Source organism: Vulpes lagopus, chromosome 7 (assembly GCF_018345385.1).
Source record: "Vulpes lagopus strain Blue_001 chromosome 7, ASM1834538v1, whole genome shotgun sequence".
NCBI lineage: Eukaryota > Metazoa > Chordata > Mammalia > Carnivora > Canidae > Vulpes > Vulpes lagopus.
Window position 1 is genome coordinate 93,495,256 of NC_054830.1, and position 21,507 is coordinate 93,516,762.

A 21,507-nucleotide genomic window follows, 5' to 3' on the forward strand; every position below is an offset into this window, starting at 1 on the left:
GGGGATTTCTGTGAGCCGATCCCGCAGCCCGCCACCTACACCTAGCCCCGTCTGTCCCTTACTCAAGACCATTTACGTATCCTGATTAAGTATGAGAAAGGAGAGCAGTGCTATCCCAGAGATAAAGAGGAGGACACTATCTTAGGTAGCCAGGGGGCCAGGAAGAGCTTTTCTTGGGAGGGACATCTCACCGGAACGGACCTGCATGCTATTAACACGCGGCGACAGGTGAATTTGGGGGAACTTGCAAGGTCAGGGGATTGGCAAGTGTTTAACTGCGGTGGGAAATGCTGCGTTTCCAGCGAGAGTGACGTAATTTTGCGTTGTAAGAAGATCCCAGAGGCAAGGCAGAGCCGGGAAGGCCATTTTAGGACGCACGGATGGTGGCCCATTTTAGGACGCACGGATGGTGGCCTGGACTTAGGGTAACGGGTTACTGGCCTGCGCAAAAGGGCAGGTGCTGTGCTGGGACAGGAGCACGAGGGCTGCAGAGCGGTCGGAGGACGGGCAGACAAGCCGGGCCTGAAGGGCGTCCTGCTGCCAGCAGCCGGGCCAGCGCGGGGCCAGCCTCAGGCGGTGTCTCAGGCACAGGACAGGCCGACAGAGCTGAACTCCGGTCCCGCCCTTCTTTCCCGGTACCTGCAAAGGCAGACTGTCGGGGACCGAGCCGGCCTCCGCCCTGGCTCCGGGGAGCGCCTGACGGCCACCGGCGGCGAGCACAACCTTCAAAGAAACACCTGACCGCGACCGCCGGTCCCTCCCGGCCCGCCCCACGCTAATTAGCCCCGCCTCCGGAAGTGCCGCCTACCCGCGCTCACTTCCGCTATCCCAGGCTTCCGCTTCTCTCGCGAGAACTAGAAGTGCCTATGAGACGAGGGCTAAGCGGAAGTCGGGTCTCTTTTTCGTGGCGCCTCCGAGGCGGTAGGCCGCTTCAGGATGAAGGTAGGAAGTGGTGGAAGCTTTTGAAATGGGCTGGGGGAACATGGATCGGGCCCCCCAGAACACTGCTTTGCCGCAGCGCTCGTTCTCCAAAGCCCCAGGTCTAGGTGGAAAAGGGTCTGAGGCGGGAGAAAGCTTGCCGCGTTTGGGTGCAGGGGTCCTTGGGAGAGCGGATGGCGAGCGATTGCAGCGGGAGCCGCGCCGGGCAGGGAGCGCCATGGTGGCGTCCTCAGGCCCAGCCCGACAGACGCGGCCCTGCTGCCTCTTTGGCTGCCTGTGGGTCGGACGGGCCGCGGCGGGCCCTTCGCCCCCGGAGGCTTTCCGCGAAGCTCGAGGAAAAATTAGAGCCCGATCTTTTAGTGCGTGCTTGTGCGTTATTAATGTGGACACACGCTTTAGCGGATGAGACCGATACGTCAGGGTTTCTGCTCCGTGTCTGGGGTTTACATAAAAGGCTTTGTGCAATGGGATTACCTTTGTAAGTGGCTCTGCGGTTTTCTAAAACTCTTTCCCTCCCCTTAATCCTTAGCTGAACATCTCTTTCCCAGCTACTGGCTGCCAGAAACTCATTGAAGTGGATGATGAGCGCAAACTGCGTACCTTTTATGAGAAGCGTATGGCCACAGAAGTTGCTGCCGATGCTCTGGGCGAGGAATGGAAGGTTGGTTCCCGAGTGAAGTGGTCTCGGCTCTTTGATAGCGCTGTTGGCCACAGGTGGAGTAGCGGGGTTCGGGCTCCACAGATTGGGGCTTCGATCTGGGGTTACCTCCACGTGTCCCTTCAAGGTAGCGCTATTACCCTGCGGCGTTATGGACCTCAAACGGGAGAGGACCCCTGAAGTTCTGTGGGAAGTGCCAGCAAGGGTGGTTTGTGGGTTGGTTGCTCGATTGTACTTTGGTTTCATAACATGACTTTTCCCTCGCTGGAACGGTTACATCTAGTAAAAGAGGTTAGAAATAGGACTTGACTGAATTTGCTGACTAATCTCGGCATGAAAATCTAGACAAAACTGGGTGACCTGAGAAAACTGAAATTCATACTGTTTTTCGCACACCCCCAGGATTTAAGGGCCGTGATCCTTTATTTCACAACGTGTGGTTGTGTCCCACAGGGTTACGTGGTGCGAATCAGTGGTGGCAATGACAAACAAGGCTTCCCCATGAAGCAGGGTGTCTTGACCCACGGCCGCGTCCGCCTGCTGCTAAGTAAGGGGCATTCCTGCTACCGACCCAGGAGGACTGGAGAGAGGAAGCGCAAATCTGTTCGGGGTTGCATTGTGGATGCCAATCTCAGTGTTCTCAATTTGGTTATTGTGAAAAAAGGTGAGGTTTACTTGTGTTCTTGAATTCAATTTTTTGTTGACATTGTTTGAAAAGCTGATAATCCAGATGTTTTTCATTTGCATTATCCACAGTTTCTTTACCAGTGCATAAACAGTAATTTAGAGTTTTTGTTTGTAAGAAAGTTGTGGAATTAAAAAGGTCTGATCACTTCCTCTTTTAGGGGAGAAGGATATTCCTGGACTCACGGATACTACTGTGCCTCGTCGCCTGGGGCCCAAAAGAGCCAGCAGAATCAGAAAGCTTTTTAATCTGTCAAAAGAAGACGATGTCCGCCAGTATGTTGTTAGAAAGCCCCTAAACAAAGAAGGTACGAGGATTTTGCTTAATTTCATTGTAGCATCTTGTATGCATATTAGTAAATGTATTTACGGGGAGAGGGTCAAGACAGACACTTGTTAAATCTGATGCTTGTCTGCAGTATTACAGTTTTACTTGAAGTTTTGCCTGTGCTCCTGATGTAGAAGTTTATCTGAAAATAAGTTATCAGAAGTTCATTACTTTTGGGTTAGGAATCGGTAAAATGATAGAAAATTCTGGGACTATGATTGAAAACCCTCAGTCCCACCACTTTTGCTTTCTTTACATATTAGAGGTTCTGTCTGTTTACAGAAGTAGTGCTTTCATTGCCTGAAGTTGCTTTTAACTCCTGGCTCTTAATCTGAGCTATGGATAGGAATAGTAGGAGTTGTGGCTGTTAGAAGAAATACACTTTATTCAGAATACTAGAAGCAGGTGTTTGGGGTTTTGGAGTTTTAATATTTTAAGATGGCATACAGATACGCAGTTTGTTAGAGGACATAACTCCTCACTGGTGAGGCTCTGTAACGTTATTTCTCTAGTAAAGTGTATGCATATTTACTTAGGTTATGTGGAATAAAAAGGATGTCAGTTCAGGTTGGGTTGTCCTGACAAATATGAAAAAAATTGGTTGGCACTGGGGATTTAAGCCTGGCATATAGCAACTGCTCATGCGTCACTCCAAATACCTGAACTACCTATGTGCAAGGTAGTATAAGTATTGATGGTATAGTATAAAAGGACAAGTTACTCTCATGTGGTTTACACTTTAAAAAGAAATGCCAGATACATGGTGGTTGCCCATTTTCAACTCCCCTGGCAAGATCACCAGTGTAATAGGTGTTCTAGTTAACAGGGTGTGTATAGAATGGTTCTTACATCTTTATAATTAAGGGATGGGTTGACTTTTTTTTTAAAAAAAACCTGAGCAGTTGAGTATTTCGTTTTAGAATATATGCTTGGGCTATGTTTGTTATTCCCACCAGGCATCTATTAAACTCAAAGACTTCTGTTCCAAAGCAGATCTATAATCCATAGAATTTGGGATGTATAGATGACACAGGCTAAATGAAGATACTCTATGAGCAATGTGCTGCACGTTCTAACGTTAATGGTTTCATTCCCCAGACTGGCAGGATCTGCCTTGGCAAATACTAGATTTGAGCATAAATAGGATTTCAGAGTGTGGTTAGGATAGTGGTGCAGGTGGAACTTTACTTAGTTTTCATAGATAAGTAATATATGCACAGTTAACACAGTTTTAAAATAATGTCCCTGTATCTTACAGTATAAAAATGTATCTAATTGTGGAAGAGAAATCAAAATTGAATAGGAAAAAAAGCTTGAGGTAGGACTTCAGTCCCCCAAACAGTAGCTTAAATTGATGTGTGGTCTTGAAGTTGACATCCAAACTAGTGTAGTTTAATGAGGTGTCTTAGGATTAAATGTGCTAATTAGGAAAAGACTGGCACCTCTTAGACAAAGTTAATCTGTTTACTTCAGAAGGACTTACCAGTTTACATTGATAATATTTAGCACATCTTGGCTTTTTGTTAAGGTAGTATTTCAAGTTAAACAGTGGTTCAGATTTTACCTCAAAGGCCTCACAGGTAAGTGTTCCTAGATATTCCTGTAATATTAAAAATGTAGATGTAGATCCTAATGAACATTGAGAAGTGATTGAATCATCTGAATTTTCAGGTAAGAAACCTAGAACCAAAGCACCCAAGATTCAGCGTCTTGTTACTCCACGTGTCCTCCAACACAAACGTCGGCGTATTGCTTTGAAGAAACAGCGTACTAAGAAAAATAAGGAAGAGGCTGCAGAATATGCTAAACTTTTGGCCAAGAGAATGAAGGTAAATCAAGAAGATTGAGGGAGGGAGAGTCAGGCCTGACTTTGGATTTTTAACCCAGACAAGCTATAACTGTTTCTTTGTTTTGTTTAGGAGGCCAAAGAAAAACGCCAGGAACAGATTGCCAAGAGACGGAGGCTGTCCTCTCTGAGAGCTTCTACCTCTAAGTCTGAGTCCAGTCAAAAATGAGATTTTCTAAGAGTGACAAAATAAATAAGATCAGACACCAAATCTCTTGACTTTTCATTGATGACAAAAATAGATAAATGGAGGGTGAGATCATAGTAAAGGGAGTATAGTTGACAGTCATCTGATGGTGGATGAAGTATGCAAGAGATCGTTGAAAGTGCTGTCCTTCAGGGTGAGAGGCTGAAACCATATGGTAACACTGGGAGAGATGGGCAGACCAGGGTTTCTTTGAGGATGGGTGAGTGGCTCTGGAAAGGTTTCTCAGCATTTAAGGGGGTACCTGTTTTTCAGCAAGGCAAGGAACAGTTTGGGGGAAATGAAGGACTAGAACTATTAATCTGTTGTACACTTTATTTTGAGGAATACAGTTTTAAAGATCTATACACAATACATGAAAAGTGCCCTTAAGAAGGTGGACATTTGTCATATAAAAATACCTTGTTAAAAGCATAGTTCATTGATAGCATTTTTAAACAGTTCACAAAGCTTTTAAAACCAGTGCAAATTTTATTAACAAAAGCTTTTCAACTCTAGTGAATTGTTATTCATGCATTTTATGGTTTCACACTGTGCCTTTACGAAGCACTTGGATCCATGAAGTATGCAAAGGAAGGAATCTACTTTTTCTAATGAAACCTGTCTAGTTCATAGTAATTGCAGTTAAAATGAACTTTTACAGACTAGAAGGCTCTTTAAAGGCACGTTAGGTTTTAAGGGCAAAGAACTGGAGTTTACATTTTAACCACAGGAGTAGGATTTTCAAACTGCTTTAACAGGGACTGAAGCTGTGCTTGGCAATTAAAATGTGTATGAGTCACTTGGGGATCTGACCAAAAATGCAGATAGTGATTCGGAAGATTTGTGGCCCCAGGTTCTACATTAAGTTCCCAGCTGACAGCAATAATGCCAGCTCACAGACTGGACTAGCTGAGAATTGAGAAGATGATTAGAAAGGAGATCCCCACATGTATTGAAAAGCTATAGAACATGAAAAATCCTAACTTGCAGTTGTTCTATATAAATTAAGGTCAAACTAAAAAGGCTGAAAAGGAAAGTATTTGTAAATGATTACCAAAATAAAAATAAAATATTGTAGTGACTTAAAGGCAAGTCTGGTGTATAGCCCAGAGTCCTGTACTAACCAACACCTGGTTGATTCTAATGCACAAAATATGAGAACCACTACCCTACTTGTATTAGGGAGTGCAGTCACTGAAGGGGACAAAACTTACTTTTCAAAAGGATGTACCAAGAATGAAGCAACAATTGAATATCCCACAATTATGGGGAGTCTTATGCTTGCTTAGTTTAAACATGCAGGATGCTATAATTAGCCTATAAAATGCAGCTAAAATTAGATTAAAACCAGTATAAATGCTAAGCATCTGGACTTTGAGAGACTAGAATTTCTCAGGTTTTTAAGTTTCATACATTGCTATAGTTGCTATAAGTCATTCTAGACATTTCTAAATCTGTGGATAATGACTGCATATCTAGCTTTTTGGTTTTGTTTGCGGTGAATTTTTAGTGGTCCCCTTTCTGTGGTAGGTGCTAGAAAAGGCCTTTATGCACTTTGAACACAAATCAGTCCCTATTTCTAAAGGAGAGCAGCAGGTTAAGTTTCCAATGTATAATGGCTGAGTTCTAGAATGTTATAAAAAGTTACTAGGAAATATATACTTTGGTACAGAAGAGCCAAATCTTAAGTGAGATCTTTATTACACATCAATAGGAAGTGCTTTGGTAAGTAATTTAGTTCAAGTTAAGTCTACAGAGAAGAAATGGGAAAACAATACTGGAACTCTATAAATAACAAAGGTTAGAATTGTACACATTTCAGAAGCCTTAAAAATGTGACAGACAAGCACAGCAAACTTAAGAATTTTCCATTTTATTCAACCTCAAGTTTATATGCAAGGTAATTCCAAACTTTGTTGCGGCAATACGTGTTGAAAGTACCAAGTGTTAAGTTGCAAAAATATATACTCTGAGACAGTGCAAATGATCCACTTTTAAGGTATTGAGAGTTATACATAATTTCTGACAAGTTATTTCACTTAGCAATTCCATAATAAATTGAAGCAAAATCTGCATAGGTTAGATTAACCCTGAAATGTTGAAAGACTGGTGTGCTAACAATTTTTAAGAGATTACACCAGGTGGGAGATTTGTGCTTGTTAACTGTACCACCTGGAAATATTTTTATCAACTGATTAGTCATCTGCATGATTACTGTAAAAGCACACATAACCACTGTCTTTTTAAACGATGCAGAGAGTTAAGGCAAACGTTAACTGTTCTTGAGGGCAGTTTTTAATGAAAGGCATGATAAATGTCAGGCATGTGAGGTCATGATTTTCTTGAACCTACTGGCAACAAGCTCAATAAGCTTTAACATTTTAAGACTTAATTGATCCATCCTAAAAAACAGTATTTACAAATGCACAAATAATAAGCATACAAATCTAAATATTATACAAGAATAAAATTTCTGTGTGCAGTGCAAGTTTATCCACAGGTTTTTAAAAGTGACCAATAGCAACAATTTATGTACCTGAACAATTTCAGATCCAAAAAATAAACACGAGCATTTTAAGCATGTTCCAATTTTGTAAATTATGAGGCTGACTTAATTTCATTTAAATTATATGATTGGCTCATTTACTCCAATCTTAAAGCTGTTGCAAATTAACATGATATTGGGAAGAGGATGAAAAGTAACTTGGATATTCATGATACAATCCACTAGGAAGAGAATACATAATTATGATGGGTGAAGATATAGAGGCAAGGCTGTCATCAGACTTTAATTTTGATTAATGACTACAACTGAGTTTAGTAGTCCTTTAATAGTTGAAGACCCCTTTAAGAAAATTGTATTGCAACACGCAGTCTAAGAATTTTAATAAATATAATATGGCTGTACATACAAATACCTACACAGCCACACATATATACACACATACACAAATAGTTGCTCTTATAATTGAAATTTCATTTGTTTTGGGGTTAGTCAAGTTTACATTAAACTGCTATTCCCCAAAACCAATAACTTCAAATATAAACAAAATGCCAAGAATGAATATCGTTTCTCATTATCAAACTACACATACTGAGAAATCCAATAACGGTTTTCAAGCAGAGGCAAGTGAAACATTCAGAAGTTGCAAACCTTCAGATATTAACCCTGGAATACTTTTATGGCATTTTTACGTCGCGAGATGATTGAGTATAAGTTACATTTCATATATATTGTCCCAAGAGTTAACTTCATTTCACTTTCATCAATTGTTAGCATTTGGAATAAACCTGGATGTCTGCCAACTGAATCTATTCCCTCAAGCTTTGTGTGTTTTAAAATCTGGTGAACATCTTATTTAAATGAGAGGTGCTCCAAAACACTTCCTGCACCATTCCACACTGATACTTGGTGGAGCATCAATTTTCTGCAACTTTTCAAGACTCTCTGAAGATAGATTATTGTATGCAAGTCCATATTCATTGTCAAAAGCCTCTGAAAGACATTTTCAAAAATGCAGTTGTAATTTGTTAAACAAAAGCTGTAAACTGAAAAATGGTAATCAAGTAATTTCATATATATCTATAAACTGCATATTTGAAAGTAGAAATCTTTTGAAAGGTTAAGTGCATTTACCCATACCAATTACAATTTTATAAATGACTTCAGAAAATGAACCTCCTTTAGTAATCCTTAATTAACCAACTTACCAATATCAATATTCTCTCTTCCAAGAGATACTAATGATAAGAAGAGGATTTCTCGGTATAAACTCCTATAAAACAAATATTTTTAAAGTTAATAGGCACAGCGCATAAAAATACATACATGAAGGTTTTGTAAAATGGTGTAAAATAAGTTCTACAGTCTAGTCAACAGTAATGTGTCCATGTCAGTGTCCTAGTTTTGACAACACTACAGTTAAGAGATGTTATCTTTGGGGGGAAGTTGGGTGAAAAATATGCTGAACTCTAGGCTACTTTTGCAACTTACTTTGAATTTCTATTTCAAGTTAAAAAGTTATGGATAAAAAATGTTAGGGATGTAAAGTTTCATACCAAAACCTATTTTAAATGGCTTATTTTAACATTGTTATAATATTTTAAGACCATAAGTACAGTTGACCCTTGAACATGGGGTTGAATTTCATGGGTCCAGCCATAGTATTTTTTTCAATACAGCAGAGTACTATAAAGGTGTTTTCTTTAATAGCTCTAAGAATTCATTATATAATACAACATACAAAATGTGTTAACTGTTTATCATATCATTGGTGGGACTTCTGGTCAACAGCTATGAAGTTCTGGGGTAGTCAAAAATTATACATAGATTATCAACTGCACGGAGGGATCATTTAAGGGTCAACTATAATAGGTAACTGTTTTAACTCTACTTTCCAACTAAAATTTGCAAAAGCAGTCACCTCTCATTTGCCGCTTGACAAAGTAACAATTTTTAAGTGAGTTAGGAGTCTAAACCCTTGGACACGGTATAAAAGGTGGTATGGTCTCTTTGCTATTTAACCCAACAATAAAGGATGAACTATATTTATTTGGTTTGTGAACATAAAAGTGTCACAAATCAAACCTTAAAGATTAGCTTCTTAGCGGAGTTGTTAAAAATGAAGGAACGCTTAAGAAATGAACTGATTTCAGAAATTAACATAGAAAAAAAATTAGAGTAATGCAGATTCTGATAATGCGTCATATGATCTTTGTGTAGAAGCTTCAGAAGCCAAAACACGTCATTTCTAATTTTCCTTCCCTGCCTTAAAACTACAGATGCTTGAAACTACCTGCTCTTTAGACTGTGAAGGTCGGTCATCTCTATCTTAACTTTTGAGATTACAAAAGGATCCATCCATTTTCATAATCCATGCTCTATCACTCCTGGGGTTATCTTCAAAGATGCCATAACTAAAGAAACTTGTAAAGGACCTGGAAACTTAGTATTTGGTAGAATTTATTATGTCACCTTTTCTGAAGTTTCCACTGGAAAATTCACTAACATTGAGACTGGGATGAGTACTGATCTAAAGTATGTTAGCAGATAATAGTAAGAGGATTAGGAAACCTCCATATCCTTTGGTATTCAGTCTTTTCATGACTTTTCTAAATGGTTTCTATTCATAAACAGATTTTTGTTTTTTTTTTTATGTCCCACAAAGCTGTGCAGGTATGACAGGGTCTGAACAAGTAGTACATATGTATAACATCACTATTACCAAATTCATAGGTTTCCAGTGAACACCAATAATGTTCCCAAAGACTCAGTACATTTTAGACATGAATGAATTACCTCCTAAAATTTAACCTATTCCTCCACACAGAACTTTTAGTATGTTTGCTCAAGTATGAGCAGATACATTTGGGCAGCACTTTTGAAACAATTAGGTGTTCTACCCTGAGTATGTTTCTTTTATACCTAGAGATATTTTAAACATGAAATTATTTTGAGTGGCATGAAGCAAATACTGGATTCTTACCTTTGTCTTTTCATGTCTGGTTTTATTAGCTGTGAAAGTAGATTGATGGGCTTAAGAACATCATTATGTTGAATACTCTGCCTGATGGTTTCCACTAAAGTGCTTGTTGCTTCTTGTTCCTCTGACAGGAGAGACAATTTCTTTTCAGAATCTAGTAAAAACACAGTAAGAATAATTATTTTATTTTTATTTTTATGAATTTTTATTTATTTATTTTTGATAGTCACACAGAGAGGGAGAGAGAGAGAGAGGCAGAGACATAGGCAGAGGGAGAAGCAGGCTCCATGCACCGGCAGCCCGACGTGGGATTCGATCCTGGGTCTCCAGGATCACGCCCTGGGCCAAAGGCAGGCGCCAAACCGCTGCACCACCCAGGGATCCCAAGAATAATTATTTAAAAAAAATTTTTCCCCCAGACCTGTAGCATTTTCAACATCACCATCCCCACCCCCACCTCTTAAGGGTAAAATTACTTGTCAATGTGACCAGCTCAAAACTACTTTTCCTACTTTCTTCAGATAGGAAAGGCCTGTCCTTTTGCCTTTTCCCTGAATGCAGGGATTCCTGCTTCAAGCTGGGATGTGATAGCTTGTACTCCAGCAGCAATCTTGTGACCTGAACCAACCTCAACCAATGGGAAGGGAAAACCCAACACCAGGGACCTGGGTTGCTGATGAAAGAGGAGTTGCCTACCAATATATATTAGGTATATACAGGGATTGAATCATGCTAACATTAAAAATATACAAAATCAGGGTGCCTGGGTGGCTCAGTCAGTTAAGCATTCAACTTTTGGGTTCAGCTCAGGCCATGATCTTCAGGTGAGAACAAGGCCCAACAGGGGCTCCACCTACACTCAATGTGGAACCTGCTTCAAGGTTTTCCATCTCCCTTTACTCCTCCTTCTGTTCATGCTCAAATAAATAAATAAATAAATAAATAAATAAATAAATAAAAATAAAAATAAAAATAAAAATAAAAATAAAAATAAAAATAAATCAAAAAAGTGTTCTTGACCCAGGGAAAAGGGAAAACTTTAATACTGCAGGTAACTCCAGCAACCACACAATTTGATTTACACCCATGTTAGTTGAGATGGAATATGTATCCAGTGGCTCCCCAGTCAGCCTCATTTACAGTGTCTGTCATAAAACTAGTTATTGTATTTTTCATACAACACAGCCACTTAATAAAGGCAACTAGTAGAACTTCATTTGTGTTCAAAGAAACAGCAAAGTTCTCTGTTATAAGAGGAAATAATGGTTGCTATGTGTTTTGATTCTAGCTCTTCTACCTGCTACATGATGACCTTTAAATATATTTGATTTTTATATTATGCTGTGATTTTAGAACCTAACTGAAATATAATCTGCAACTTCATTGTTTCTCCTATAACTCAGTTTTTTAATTAACAAAGAACTTTGTTCTTTTTCAAGATTGTCTGAGCTATTCTGGGTCCTTTAAATATCTACGTGAATTTTAGAATAGGCTTGTCAATTTCTGTAAAAAAGACACCTTGATTTTTGGTAGAGATTGTGCTGGATCTGTAGCTCAATTTGGAAATACTGCACTGCCATCTTAATATTAAATCTTCCAATCTATAAACATGAGATTTCTTATCATTTATTTAGGTCTTCCTCAGTTTTATGCTGCTTCTGCTTTATTTTTTCCTATTTTATTATTTTTTAAAGATTTTATTTCAGAGACAGAGCATGCAAGGAGGGGGAGGAGTAGAGGAAAAGGGAGAGAAATCCTCAAGCAGACTCCCCACTGAGCTCGGAGCCTCATGGGGGACTTGATCCTGGGACCCTGAGATCATGACCTAAGCAGAAGAAATCAAGAGCCGGATGATCAGCCAACTGAGCCACCTAGGCACCCCTCTATTTTATTCTTTTTAATGCTATTATAAATGGAATTCTTGTTTTCATTTTTGGATTATTCATTGAAAATATATGGTAATACTTAATTTCTATGTATTGATCTTATATCCTGCAACTTTGCTGAATTTATTACTTCCATATAATGTGTCTATTCTTCTTAGGATTTTAATCTGTTAGAGCATATAATCTACAAATATAGTTTTGCTTCCTCCTTTCCAATTTGGATATCTTTTATTTTCTTGCCTAATTGCTCTAGTAAGAACCTCCAGCATAATGTTGAACAAAACAGGAAAAAAGACATCCTTGCCTTGTTCTTGTACTTAGGGATAAAGTATTCAGTCTTTTACCATGAAGTATGTCAGCTGTGGGTTTTCATAGATTCTCATAATCAGGCTGAGGAAGTTTGTTTCTATTCCTAGCTTATTAAGTGTTTTTACAATGGGTGATAGATTTTGTCACATGCTTTAGCTGACTAAGCCTATTAAGTTGATCATGTGGATTCTGTCCTGTATTCTACTGGTATGTTAGATTACATTACTTGATTTTCAAATATTAAACCAACATTGCATGCCTGGGATAAACTACACTCACTCATGATAAACAGTCTTTTTTTCTGTATTGATGGATTTAGACTGGTAGTATTTTGTTGAGGATATTCATGTCGATATTCATAAGTGATACAGATTTTTTTCTTATGGTGTCTGGTTTTTTTCTATCTGTATCATACTGGTCTTCTCACCAAATCTCCACTATTTCCAAGAGTGCTCTTGGGCTTGAACTCCTCCACACTGTTCCAAATAAAGTCATTTCCTTGGGGGAAGGTTTTAGAGCTCAATGTTCTGATGGCCTGTTTCTTCCCTTGGGTAAAAATCTCTGAGCCACTGTTCTAGAGCTGGGGCTGGGAACAGTGGCCCTTTTCTTGGAATGACACTTCTGTTTTGTGAACGGGGGGGTTGGGTGGGAGCAGTTGATTCTGGGCTTTTCAACTTGTCTCTCCTGGCATAATACCTCTATGAGCAAGATGGGCTGAGAACTGAGGCCCCTGTATTCGTTGCTTGCTGAAGCTGAGATAGAAATGAATGGATGCCAGGCGGAGGACGTGAGCATCTATCTCTTCTGGAATTTAGCCTCTACCTTATAGAGCTGGGAGAATGAGAACTGCTGGCAGTCTGTCTTTCCCAGGGAGATGCTGTAGTTCTTAGCTGAGAGCTGGGGGTAGAAGTGGAGAGTGGGAAAGAACAGAAAATTGTAGCTCAAATGCCACAGAAACTTACTGTTTTTACTGAAATTCAGTATATTTTCTTGAACAAATGTTTTGTTTGTTCTGTACCCTGAGACATTACTTTCTAAAAATTTTTATTTTTGAGGGGTGCCTGGCTGGCTCAGTCAGTTGAGTGTTCTGCTCTTGATTTCGGCTCCGGTCATGATCTCAAGGTCATGAGATTGAACCCCAAACTGGGCTCTGCGATGGGCGTGGAGCCTCTTCCTTAGGATTCTTTATCTTTCCTCTATCCCCCTACCCTGTTCATGCTCTCTCTTAAAAAAAAAAAAAAAAAAAACTGTTGAAGTATAGTTGACATACATTTTATTATTATTTAAGCATTTTATTATTAATATATGTTATATATTGATAATAATATGGATAGTATTCAGGTGTTCAACACAGTGATTTGGCAATTCTGTATTTCATCACAATAAGTGTATCGTCACCATCTGTCATCATAAAACACTGCTGACTATATTTACTTTGCTGCAGTTCTCATTCTCTGTGACTTTATTATATAACAGGAAGTTTCTATCTCATAATCCCCTTCATCTATTGTGTCCATTCCTCACCTTTCTCCCCATTGGCAACTATCAGTCTGTTCTCTAAATTTACGACTCTCTTTCTAGTTTTTTGTTTTTTTAGTTTCCACATATGAGTGGAACCGTACAGCATTTGTCTTTCTCTAGCTTATCTCATTTAGCATAATGCCCTCAACACCTATCCATTATACTGCAAATGGCAAGATCTCATTTTTTTAATGGCTGAGTAATATTCCATTATGTAATATTCCACACACATCTCCATTATCAATTCTTATCTGTTGAGGGACACTTGGATTACTTCCATATTTTGGCTACTATAATGCTGCAATTAACACAGGGGTGCATATATCTTTCAAATTACTGTTTTCTGTTTTCTTTCGGTAGATACCCAGTATTACTGGATCATATGGTATTCTAGATTTAATTTTTTTTAAAGATTATTTATTTATTTATTTATTGGGGGGGGGGGGAGACATAGGCAGAGGGAGAAGCAGGCTCCATGTAGGGAGCCTGACGTGAGACTTGATCCCGGGTCTCCAGGATCACACCCTGGGCTGAAGGCGGCGCTAAACCGCTAAACCACTAGGGCTGCCCCTAATTTAATTTTTAAATTTAAAATTTACAAACCTCCATACTGTGTTCCACATTGTCTGCAACAATTTACATTCCTACCAACAGTGCACAAGGGTTTCCTTTTCTTTACATATTCACCAACACTTGTTAGCTCTACTTTTTGATACTAGCCATTCTGACAGGTGAAGTTCACTGTGGTTTTGATTTGAATTTCCCTGATAGTGATGTTGAGCATCTTTTTATGTCTCTTGGCCATGTGAATGTCTTCTTTAGAAATGTCTTTTAAGGTGATCTGCCAATTTTTTAATTGGATGGTTTATCTGTTGAGTTATGGAAAGTTGTTTTTTTTTTTTTAAGATTTTATTATTTGACAAAGAGAGAGAGAGAGAGAGAGAGAGTACAAGCAGGGGGAGGCAACAGAGGGAGAGGGAGAAGCAGGCTCTCCACCAAGCAGGCTGCCTTTTCATTTTATTGATGGTTTCCTTTGCTGTGCAAAATCGTTTTACTTTGATGTAGTCCCAACAGTTTATTTTTGCTTTGGTTTCCCAGCTTGAGGAAACACATGCATAAATATGTTGCTTATGCGGAAGTCCAAAGAGATTACTGCCTAGGTTTTCTTTTGGAGTTTTAGATTTTAGGTATCACATTTAGGTCTTTAATCCATTTTGAGTTTATTTTTGTATAAGATATAAGAAAATCACCCAGTTTCATGCTTTTGCATGTAGCTATCCAATTTTCCAAGCATCATTTATTTAAAAGACTTTTTCTCCATTATGTATCTCTTGCCTCCTTTGTTATAGAGTAATTGGCCATATAGGTGTGGATTTATTTCTGGGCTCTGTATTCTGTTCCATTGATCTATGTATTTAGTTTAGGGCCAGTACCATATTGTTTTGATTACTCTAGCTTCCTGTAGTAGATCTTGAAATCTGGGATTGTGAACCTCCTCTTTCTCAAGATTACTTTGTCTATTTGGGATTTTTTTTTAGTTCCATACAAATTTATGATAATTTGTTCTAGTTCTGTGAAAAATGCTATTGGTATTTTTTATACAGATTGCATTGAATCCATATATTGCTTTGGGTAGTATGGGCATTTTAATGATATTAATTCTTCCAATCCATGAACATGGTATATCTTTTCATTTGTTTGTGTCATCTTCAATTTCTTTCATCACTGTCCCAGTTTTCAGAGTACAGGTATTTTATCTACTTTGTTAAATATATTCCTTGATATTTTATCCTTTTTGGTACAATTGTAAACAAAATGTTTTCTCAATTTCTCTTCCTATGTTATTAGTGTAGAGAAATGCTATCAATTTCTGGGTATTAATTTTTCTATCTTGCAACTTTACTGAATCTTAAGAGTTTTTTTGTGAAGTCTTTCAGGTTTTCTATATATAATATCATGTCATCTTCAAATAGGAAAAATTTTACTTTCTCCTTTTGAATTTGGATGTCTTTTAATTCCTTGTCTGACTGCCACAGTTAGGACTTTCAGTAGTACACTGAATAAAAGTGGTAAGGGTAGACACCCTTGTCCCTGATCTTAAAGAAGAGTTTTTAATTTTTTACTACTGAGTATAATGTTAGTGTGGGTTTTCATATATGGCTTCCATTATGTTGAGGTATGTTCCCTCTAAACACCACTTTGTTGAGAGTTTTTATCATGAGTGGATATTCTACTTTGTCAAATGCTTTTTCAGCACCTAATGAGATGATCACATGGTTTTTATCCTTCCTGTTAATCACACTAACTGATTTGTGAATATAGAACCATTCTTGTGTCCCTGAATAAATCCTTCTTGATTGTGGTGAATGATCCTTTTAGTATATTATTGAATTTGGTTTGCTAATATTTCATTGAGGATATCTCCATTTATGTTCATCAGGGATACCGGCCAACAGTTTTCTTTTTACATAGTGTCTTTATCGGGGTTTGATATCAGGGTAATGCTGGCCTTGTAGAATGAATTTGGAAGTTTTCCTTCTTCCCATATTTTTTGGGTAGCGTAAGAAGACCAGGTGTTAACTCTTAAATGTTTGGTAGAATTCACATGTGAAACCATCTGGTCCTGGATTTTTGCTTGTTGGGAGTTTTTTTGATTACCAGTTCAACTGCATTACTAGTAATCAGTCTGCTCAGGTTTTCTATTTCTTTCTGATTCAATTTTGGAAGACTGGGAATTATCCATTCTAGGAATGGATAATCTAGGAATTATCCATTTCTTCTAGGACCAATTTATTGGCATGTAATTTTTCAGTGTTATAATCCTCTGTGTTTTTGTGTTGTTATTTTTCCTCTTTCATTTCTGATCTTATTTATCTGAGACCACTTTTTTCTTAATGAGTCTGCCTAAAAGGTTTATCAATTTTATCTTTTCAAAAAAAAAAGCTCTTGATTTCACTGATTTTTTCTATTTTTTTTTGTCTCTATTTCTTTCCACTCTAATCTTTATTATTTCCTTCATTTTAACCTTGAGCTTTGTTCTTTTCCTAGTTCCTTTAGATGTTAGAGGTTAGTTTGTGATTTTTGTCATCTTTTGACATAGGCCTGTGGCACTGTAAACTTCCCTCCTAAAACTGCTTTTGCTGCACCCCAAATATTTTAGACTATTGTGTTTCTATTTCCATTAATCTACATGTATTTTTTAATTTTCTGATTTCCTTCATTGACCCATTCTTTGTTTAATAGCATGTTGTTAAGCCTTCACCTGTTTGTGTTTTGTCCAGTATTTTTCTTGTCACTGATCTCTATTTTCACACTGTTGTGGTCAGGAAAGATGCTTGATATGATTTCAGTCTTCTTAAATTTATTAAGATTTGTTTTGCAGCCAACACTGATCTATCCATATGCACCTGAAAATAATGTGTTTTGAAATGGAATGTTCTACATATATCTCTGTTAAGTATGTTTGGTCTAATGTGCCATTCAAAGCCAGTTTCCTTCTTGATTTTCTCTCTGGATGATCTACCCATTGATGTTTAAGTGGAGTGTTAAAATTCTCTATTATTGTATTTCTGTGAATTTGCCTCAATTTCCTGTGAATATTTGCTTTATATATTTAGGTGCTCCTATATTTGATGCTTAGATATTCACAACTGTTATATCCTATCTTTGGACTGATCCCATTATCACTATGTAAGGCTCTTCTTTATCTCTTGCTATACTCTTTGTTTTAAATTCTATTTTTTGTCTGATAAAAGTACTGCTACCCTGGTTGCTTTTGTTTCATTCGCTTTCATTTGGATGGAATATCTTTTTCCATTCCTTCACTTTCATTCTCTGTATATCTTTGGATCTAATGTGAATCTCTGGTCAGCAGCATAGAGATGGGTTTCGTTCCTCCCCCCCCCCCCCCCATCCATTCCGTCACCCTCTGTCTTTTGATTTGAATATTTAATCCATTTACATTTAGTCATTATTGATAGGTATATACTTATTGCCATTTTGTTGTTTTCTGGTTGTTTTTGCAGTTCTTTTCCTTTCTTCTTCTCTTGCTCTCTTTCCTTGTAGTCTGAGGCTTTCTTTAGTGTTATGCTTGGATTCCTTTCTCTTTATTATTATATTTTGTATCTATACAGGTTTTTCATTTGTGGTTACCATGGGATTCAAATGTAACATTATATATATATATATACCATTCTATAGTAAGTTGATGGTCACTTAAATTTGAACACATTTTTAAAGCACAAAATTTTTACTCCCCCTCCATGTTTTATTTATAGTGTTCCTATTTTACTTTGTGTATTCCTTAACTAATTTTTGTAGATATAATCCTGTCATAATTTTCTTCTATTTATGGCCTTTTCCTTTCACTTGAAAAATTCTTAACATTAAGGCTTATTTAGTATGGTTAAATCTTTAACTTTGCTTTTGGAGAAACTTTCTCTCTCTTTCAATTCTGAATGATAATCTTGCCACGGGGAGTAGTCTTTGTTGTAGGTTTTTTTGTTTGACCATTTGACTATGTCATGCTCCTCCGTTTTGGCATGCAAAGTTTCTGCTGACAAATGAGCTGATAGACTTATGGGGTTTCTCTTGTATGTAATGGTTTTATTTTCTCTTGCTGCTTTTAAAATTCTCTAGCTTTCTTTTTGCTGTTTTAACTGTGTGTCTTGGTATGGCCTGCTTGGGTTCATCTTCTTAGGGGCTTTCTGTGCTTGCTGGACCCGGATATCTATGTCCTCCTCAGAGCAGGGAAAATCTTTCATTTGGGATATATTCCTTTGTCTCTTCATTTTTTCTAACTCTGTGTTTGCTTCTCTATATTATGTAGGTCAGCTGTATCTCCTGGTCTTGAAAGTAGTGGGCTTGCGTAGAAGAGGTCCTGGTACCCTACAACACAATCCCCCACTCACTAGGATTAGGTACTCTGCAAGTTTTCTCTGTATGGGCTGTGTGTGTCCTCTTATTGTGGCTGAGCTGTGAATTTTATGGACATGCTGGTGAGTGGGGATGGCCCTCAGCCTAGCTGGCTGCAATAAACCACTAGGTACATTGGGTAGGGTTTAAGAGGGCTGGCTGCAGCCACCATGAGCCCACTGGTAGGTGGGGCTGGCACTCAGCCTAGCTGCCTGCAATTTGCCTGTACCACAGCCGTGGGCACACTGATGGGTAAGCCTTGCTTCCTGTGTAGTTACGAGGCCTAACTGCAGAAATACTGGTGTGTGGGGCTGTTTAAATCTTTGCCCCTCAGGGTATGAGTCACTTTGGAGAGAAGTGAGGCAAGTAGGTTTATGTGGAATGTCAGAGAGGGGCATGCGGTACTGGCAAGGTACATGGAAACTGTTAATACTGGCTCCCCCAAATGTCTAGCCATCTAGGCTGGGGGAAGGCAAGAAAAACAGTGCCTGCCACCATTTCTGTTCCCAGAGAAATATGCAGATCCCTGCCCCTTTGGCACATGCCTTAAAAATAGTCAATAAGCCCCTTTCACATATATCCTACGCACTTTTCAAACTGCTGCTTCTTTGCTGTGTTCTGGTGAGTTATTTAGCATTTTGGTTCTTTAAAGGTGGAGACTCAGTTTCCTATTGTCCTCTGGCTCTCCTGGAGTTAAGCACTGCTGATTTTCAAAGCCAGATGTTATGGGGACTTTTCTTCTAAGTCCAGGTCCCCAGGGCCAGGGATACCCAGTGTGGGGTCTAATCCTCCCTTTCCTCCATGTTTGTGATGTCCCTATTTGTGGTTTGCTGTGCTGGGAGTCTGGTTCCCAACTGCCCCTCCACTTCTTTTTGCTATAGCCTTTTCTCCACAACTAGCTTTGGAAGATCCATTTTGCCAGTCTTTAGGTCATTTTCAGAGTTAGTACAACAGGTGTAGCTGTTGCCTTGGTTTGTCTGTGAGACAAAGTAAACTCAGGACCCTCCAACTCTGCCATCTTCCCTCCTCTTATCTTCTTCTTTAGTAATTTCTTTTTTACCAATTATGATTGTTTTGCTGGGAAGTGGCTCTTTGAAGCTCCTCTTTCAGAAATCACTGGAAATTGGTACCATTCTAGAAGTCATTGCCCACTTACTTCTTATGTCTTTTAAAGTCCTTTACTTGCCAATTCTTCATTTAAAGCAGCCAGTCAATCCATTTTTGGGAAACAAGGCCATTCTTGAGAACTCTAAATTTTATTCCCATCACAAATTATAGAATATTTTGAAACACTTGAGCATTTCAAGAGAGGCAAGAAAATAACTTAAAAAAAAAAAAAAAGCAACTCTAGTTCTATTATTATTATTATTATTAAGTAGAGTCCACACCCAATGTGGAGTCCAGCAATGGGACTGAATTCATGACCTCGAATGAAGACCTAAGATGAGATCAAGAGTCAGATGCTCAACTGATTAAGCCATCTATCCAGGTGCCCCTAATTCTATTATTTTCTAGCATAAATTTCAAGTTTATTCAGCTCCTGTCAGGTATTTATTTGAAGTCTTTCATTATTACAAATAATTGTACAGTAAGCATCACTGTACAGACAGCTTTGCATACTCTATTTCTATAGAACAGAGCTGTGTGACTGCTGAGTTAAAGGGTACCCACATATTAAATATGGATAATCGGGATCCCTGGGTGGCGCAGCGGTTTGGCGCCTGCCTTTGGCCCATGGCGCGATCCTGGAGACCCGGGATCGAATCCCACATCAGGCTCCCGGTGCATGGAGCCTGCTTCTCCCTCTGCCTGTGTCTCTGCCTCTCTCTCTCTCTCTCTGTGACTATCATAAATAAAAATAAATAAATAAATAAATAAATAAATAAATAAATAAATAAATAAATAATAAAAAAATGAATATGGATAATATATGCCATATTCTTCTACAGAACCGTATCATTTTCACTTCTAACAGTAGATCAGAGTGGATATGGATCTTTTCCTCCATATCCTCAAAAAGATTAGATATAATAAAGTCTTTGCCATCTTGATGTAGCTAAGTTTGTCCTTTCCCTTTTTTAACAAAAGAAAGGGATATTTCACTAAATAGTAAGATTGAGCATTTTTTCATGTTTGTGTTATAAACTGAATTATGTTCCCCCCAAATTCACATGTTGAAGCTCTAACTCCCTATGTGACTATATCTGAAGATAGGGTCTTTTAAAGGGTAACTAACGTTAAATGAGGTCATAAGGGTGGGGCCCTAATCCAATATAACTAGTGTTCTTATAAGAAGAGAAAAGGACACCAGAGAGATGGAGATTTACACAGGGAAAAGGCCATCTGCAAGCCAAGGAGAGAGGCCATGGGAGAAACCAAACCTGCTGACATCCTGATTTTTGACTTACACTGTCCAGACTGTGAGAAACAAATTTCTGTTGTTTAAGCCACCCAGTCTGTGGTATTCTGTTATGGTAGCCCTAGCAAACTAATATAAGCCATGTAATTTTTCTTCCATGAACTGCCTATTATATTCATATGCTCACTTATCTACTGGGTAGTGCTGTTTTATTAACTCAAAGGACTTTGGAATACTGGATGATACCTCTTTAAATGCCCTGTAAAAAAAACAGTTCTAAATATAAGACTGAAAATGAAGCCATAATCTTTGAGATTAGTATCCATATAATTTACATTATGATCCTATACCAACACATCCATATTGTTCTTCAACTATATAGAATTTATTCTC

General features: G+C 38.4%; 2 protein-coding genes across 6 annotated transcripts in view; one reads left to right on the forward strand and one right to left on the reverse strand.

Annotated features, from left to right (window-relative positions):
• Positions 1–800: 800 nt before the first annotated feature.
• RPS6 (ribosomal protein S6) lies at positions 801–4,666 on the forward strand. 2 transcript variants are annotated; one of them, XM_041761089.1, is made up of 6 exons: positions 801–942; positions 1,469–1,600; positions 2,051–2,261; positions 2,443–2,589; positions 4,281–4,438; positions 4,529–4,666. In XM_041761089.1, exons 1-6 carry the CDS (start codon positions 937–939, stop codon positions 4,622–4,624), a joined length of 750 nt encoding a protein of 249 aa, XP_041617023.1. In that variant the 5' UTR covers positions 801–936; the 3' UTR covers positions 4,625–4,666. The 2 variants fall into 2 exon arrangements, with proteins under 2 accessions (XP_041617023.1, XP_041617022.1); XM_041761088.1 differs by having other exon boundaries at positions 852–1,040.
• Positions 4,667–4,961: 295 nt separating this feature from the next.
• DENND4C (DENN domain containing 4C) overlaps positions 4,962–21,507 on the reverse strand; it is a 126,039-nt gene continuing 109,493 nt past the window's right edge. For all 4 annotated transcript variants that reach the window (XM_041761086.1, XM_041761083.1, XM_041761085.1 and 1 more), the window contains 3 exons: positions 10,129–10,279; positions 8,354–8,418; positions 4,962–8,138 (listed from right to left, as the gene is read on the reverse strand). In XM_041761086.1, coding sequence (XP_041617020.1) covers positions 8,002–8,138; positions 8,354–8,418; positions 10,129–10,279 — 353 coding nt within the window. In that variant the 3' untranslated portion in view covers positions 4,962–8,001. The remainder of the gene's footprint in view (positions 8,139–8,353; positions 8,419–10,128; positions 10,280–21,507) is intronic.

Bases quoted from the DNA above. Each gene is read 5' to 3' on its own strand.
- RPS6 (XM_041761088.1), top strand. From the start codon at position 867: ATGAGACGAGGGCTAAGCGGAAGTCGGGTCTCTTTTTCGTGGCGCCTC. The intron at 2,262-2,442 runs GTGAGGTTTACT...TTCCTCTTTTAG, and splicing joins TTTGGTTATTGTGAAAAAAG to GGGAGAAGGATATTCCTGGA. The intron at 2,590-4,280 runs GTACGAGGATTT...CTGAATTTTCAG, and splicing joins AAAGCCCCTAAACAAAGAAG to GTAAGAAACCTAGAACCAAA.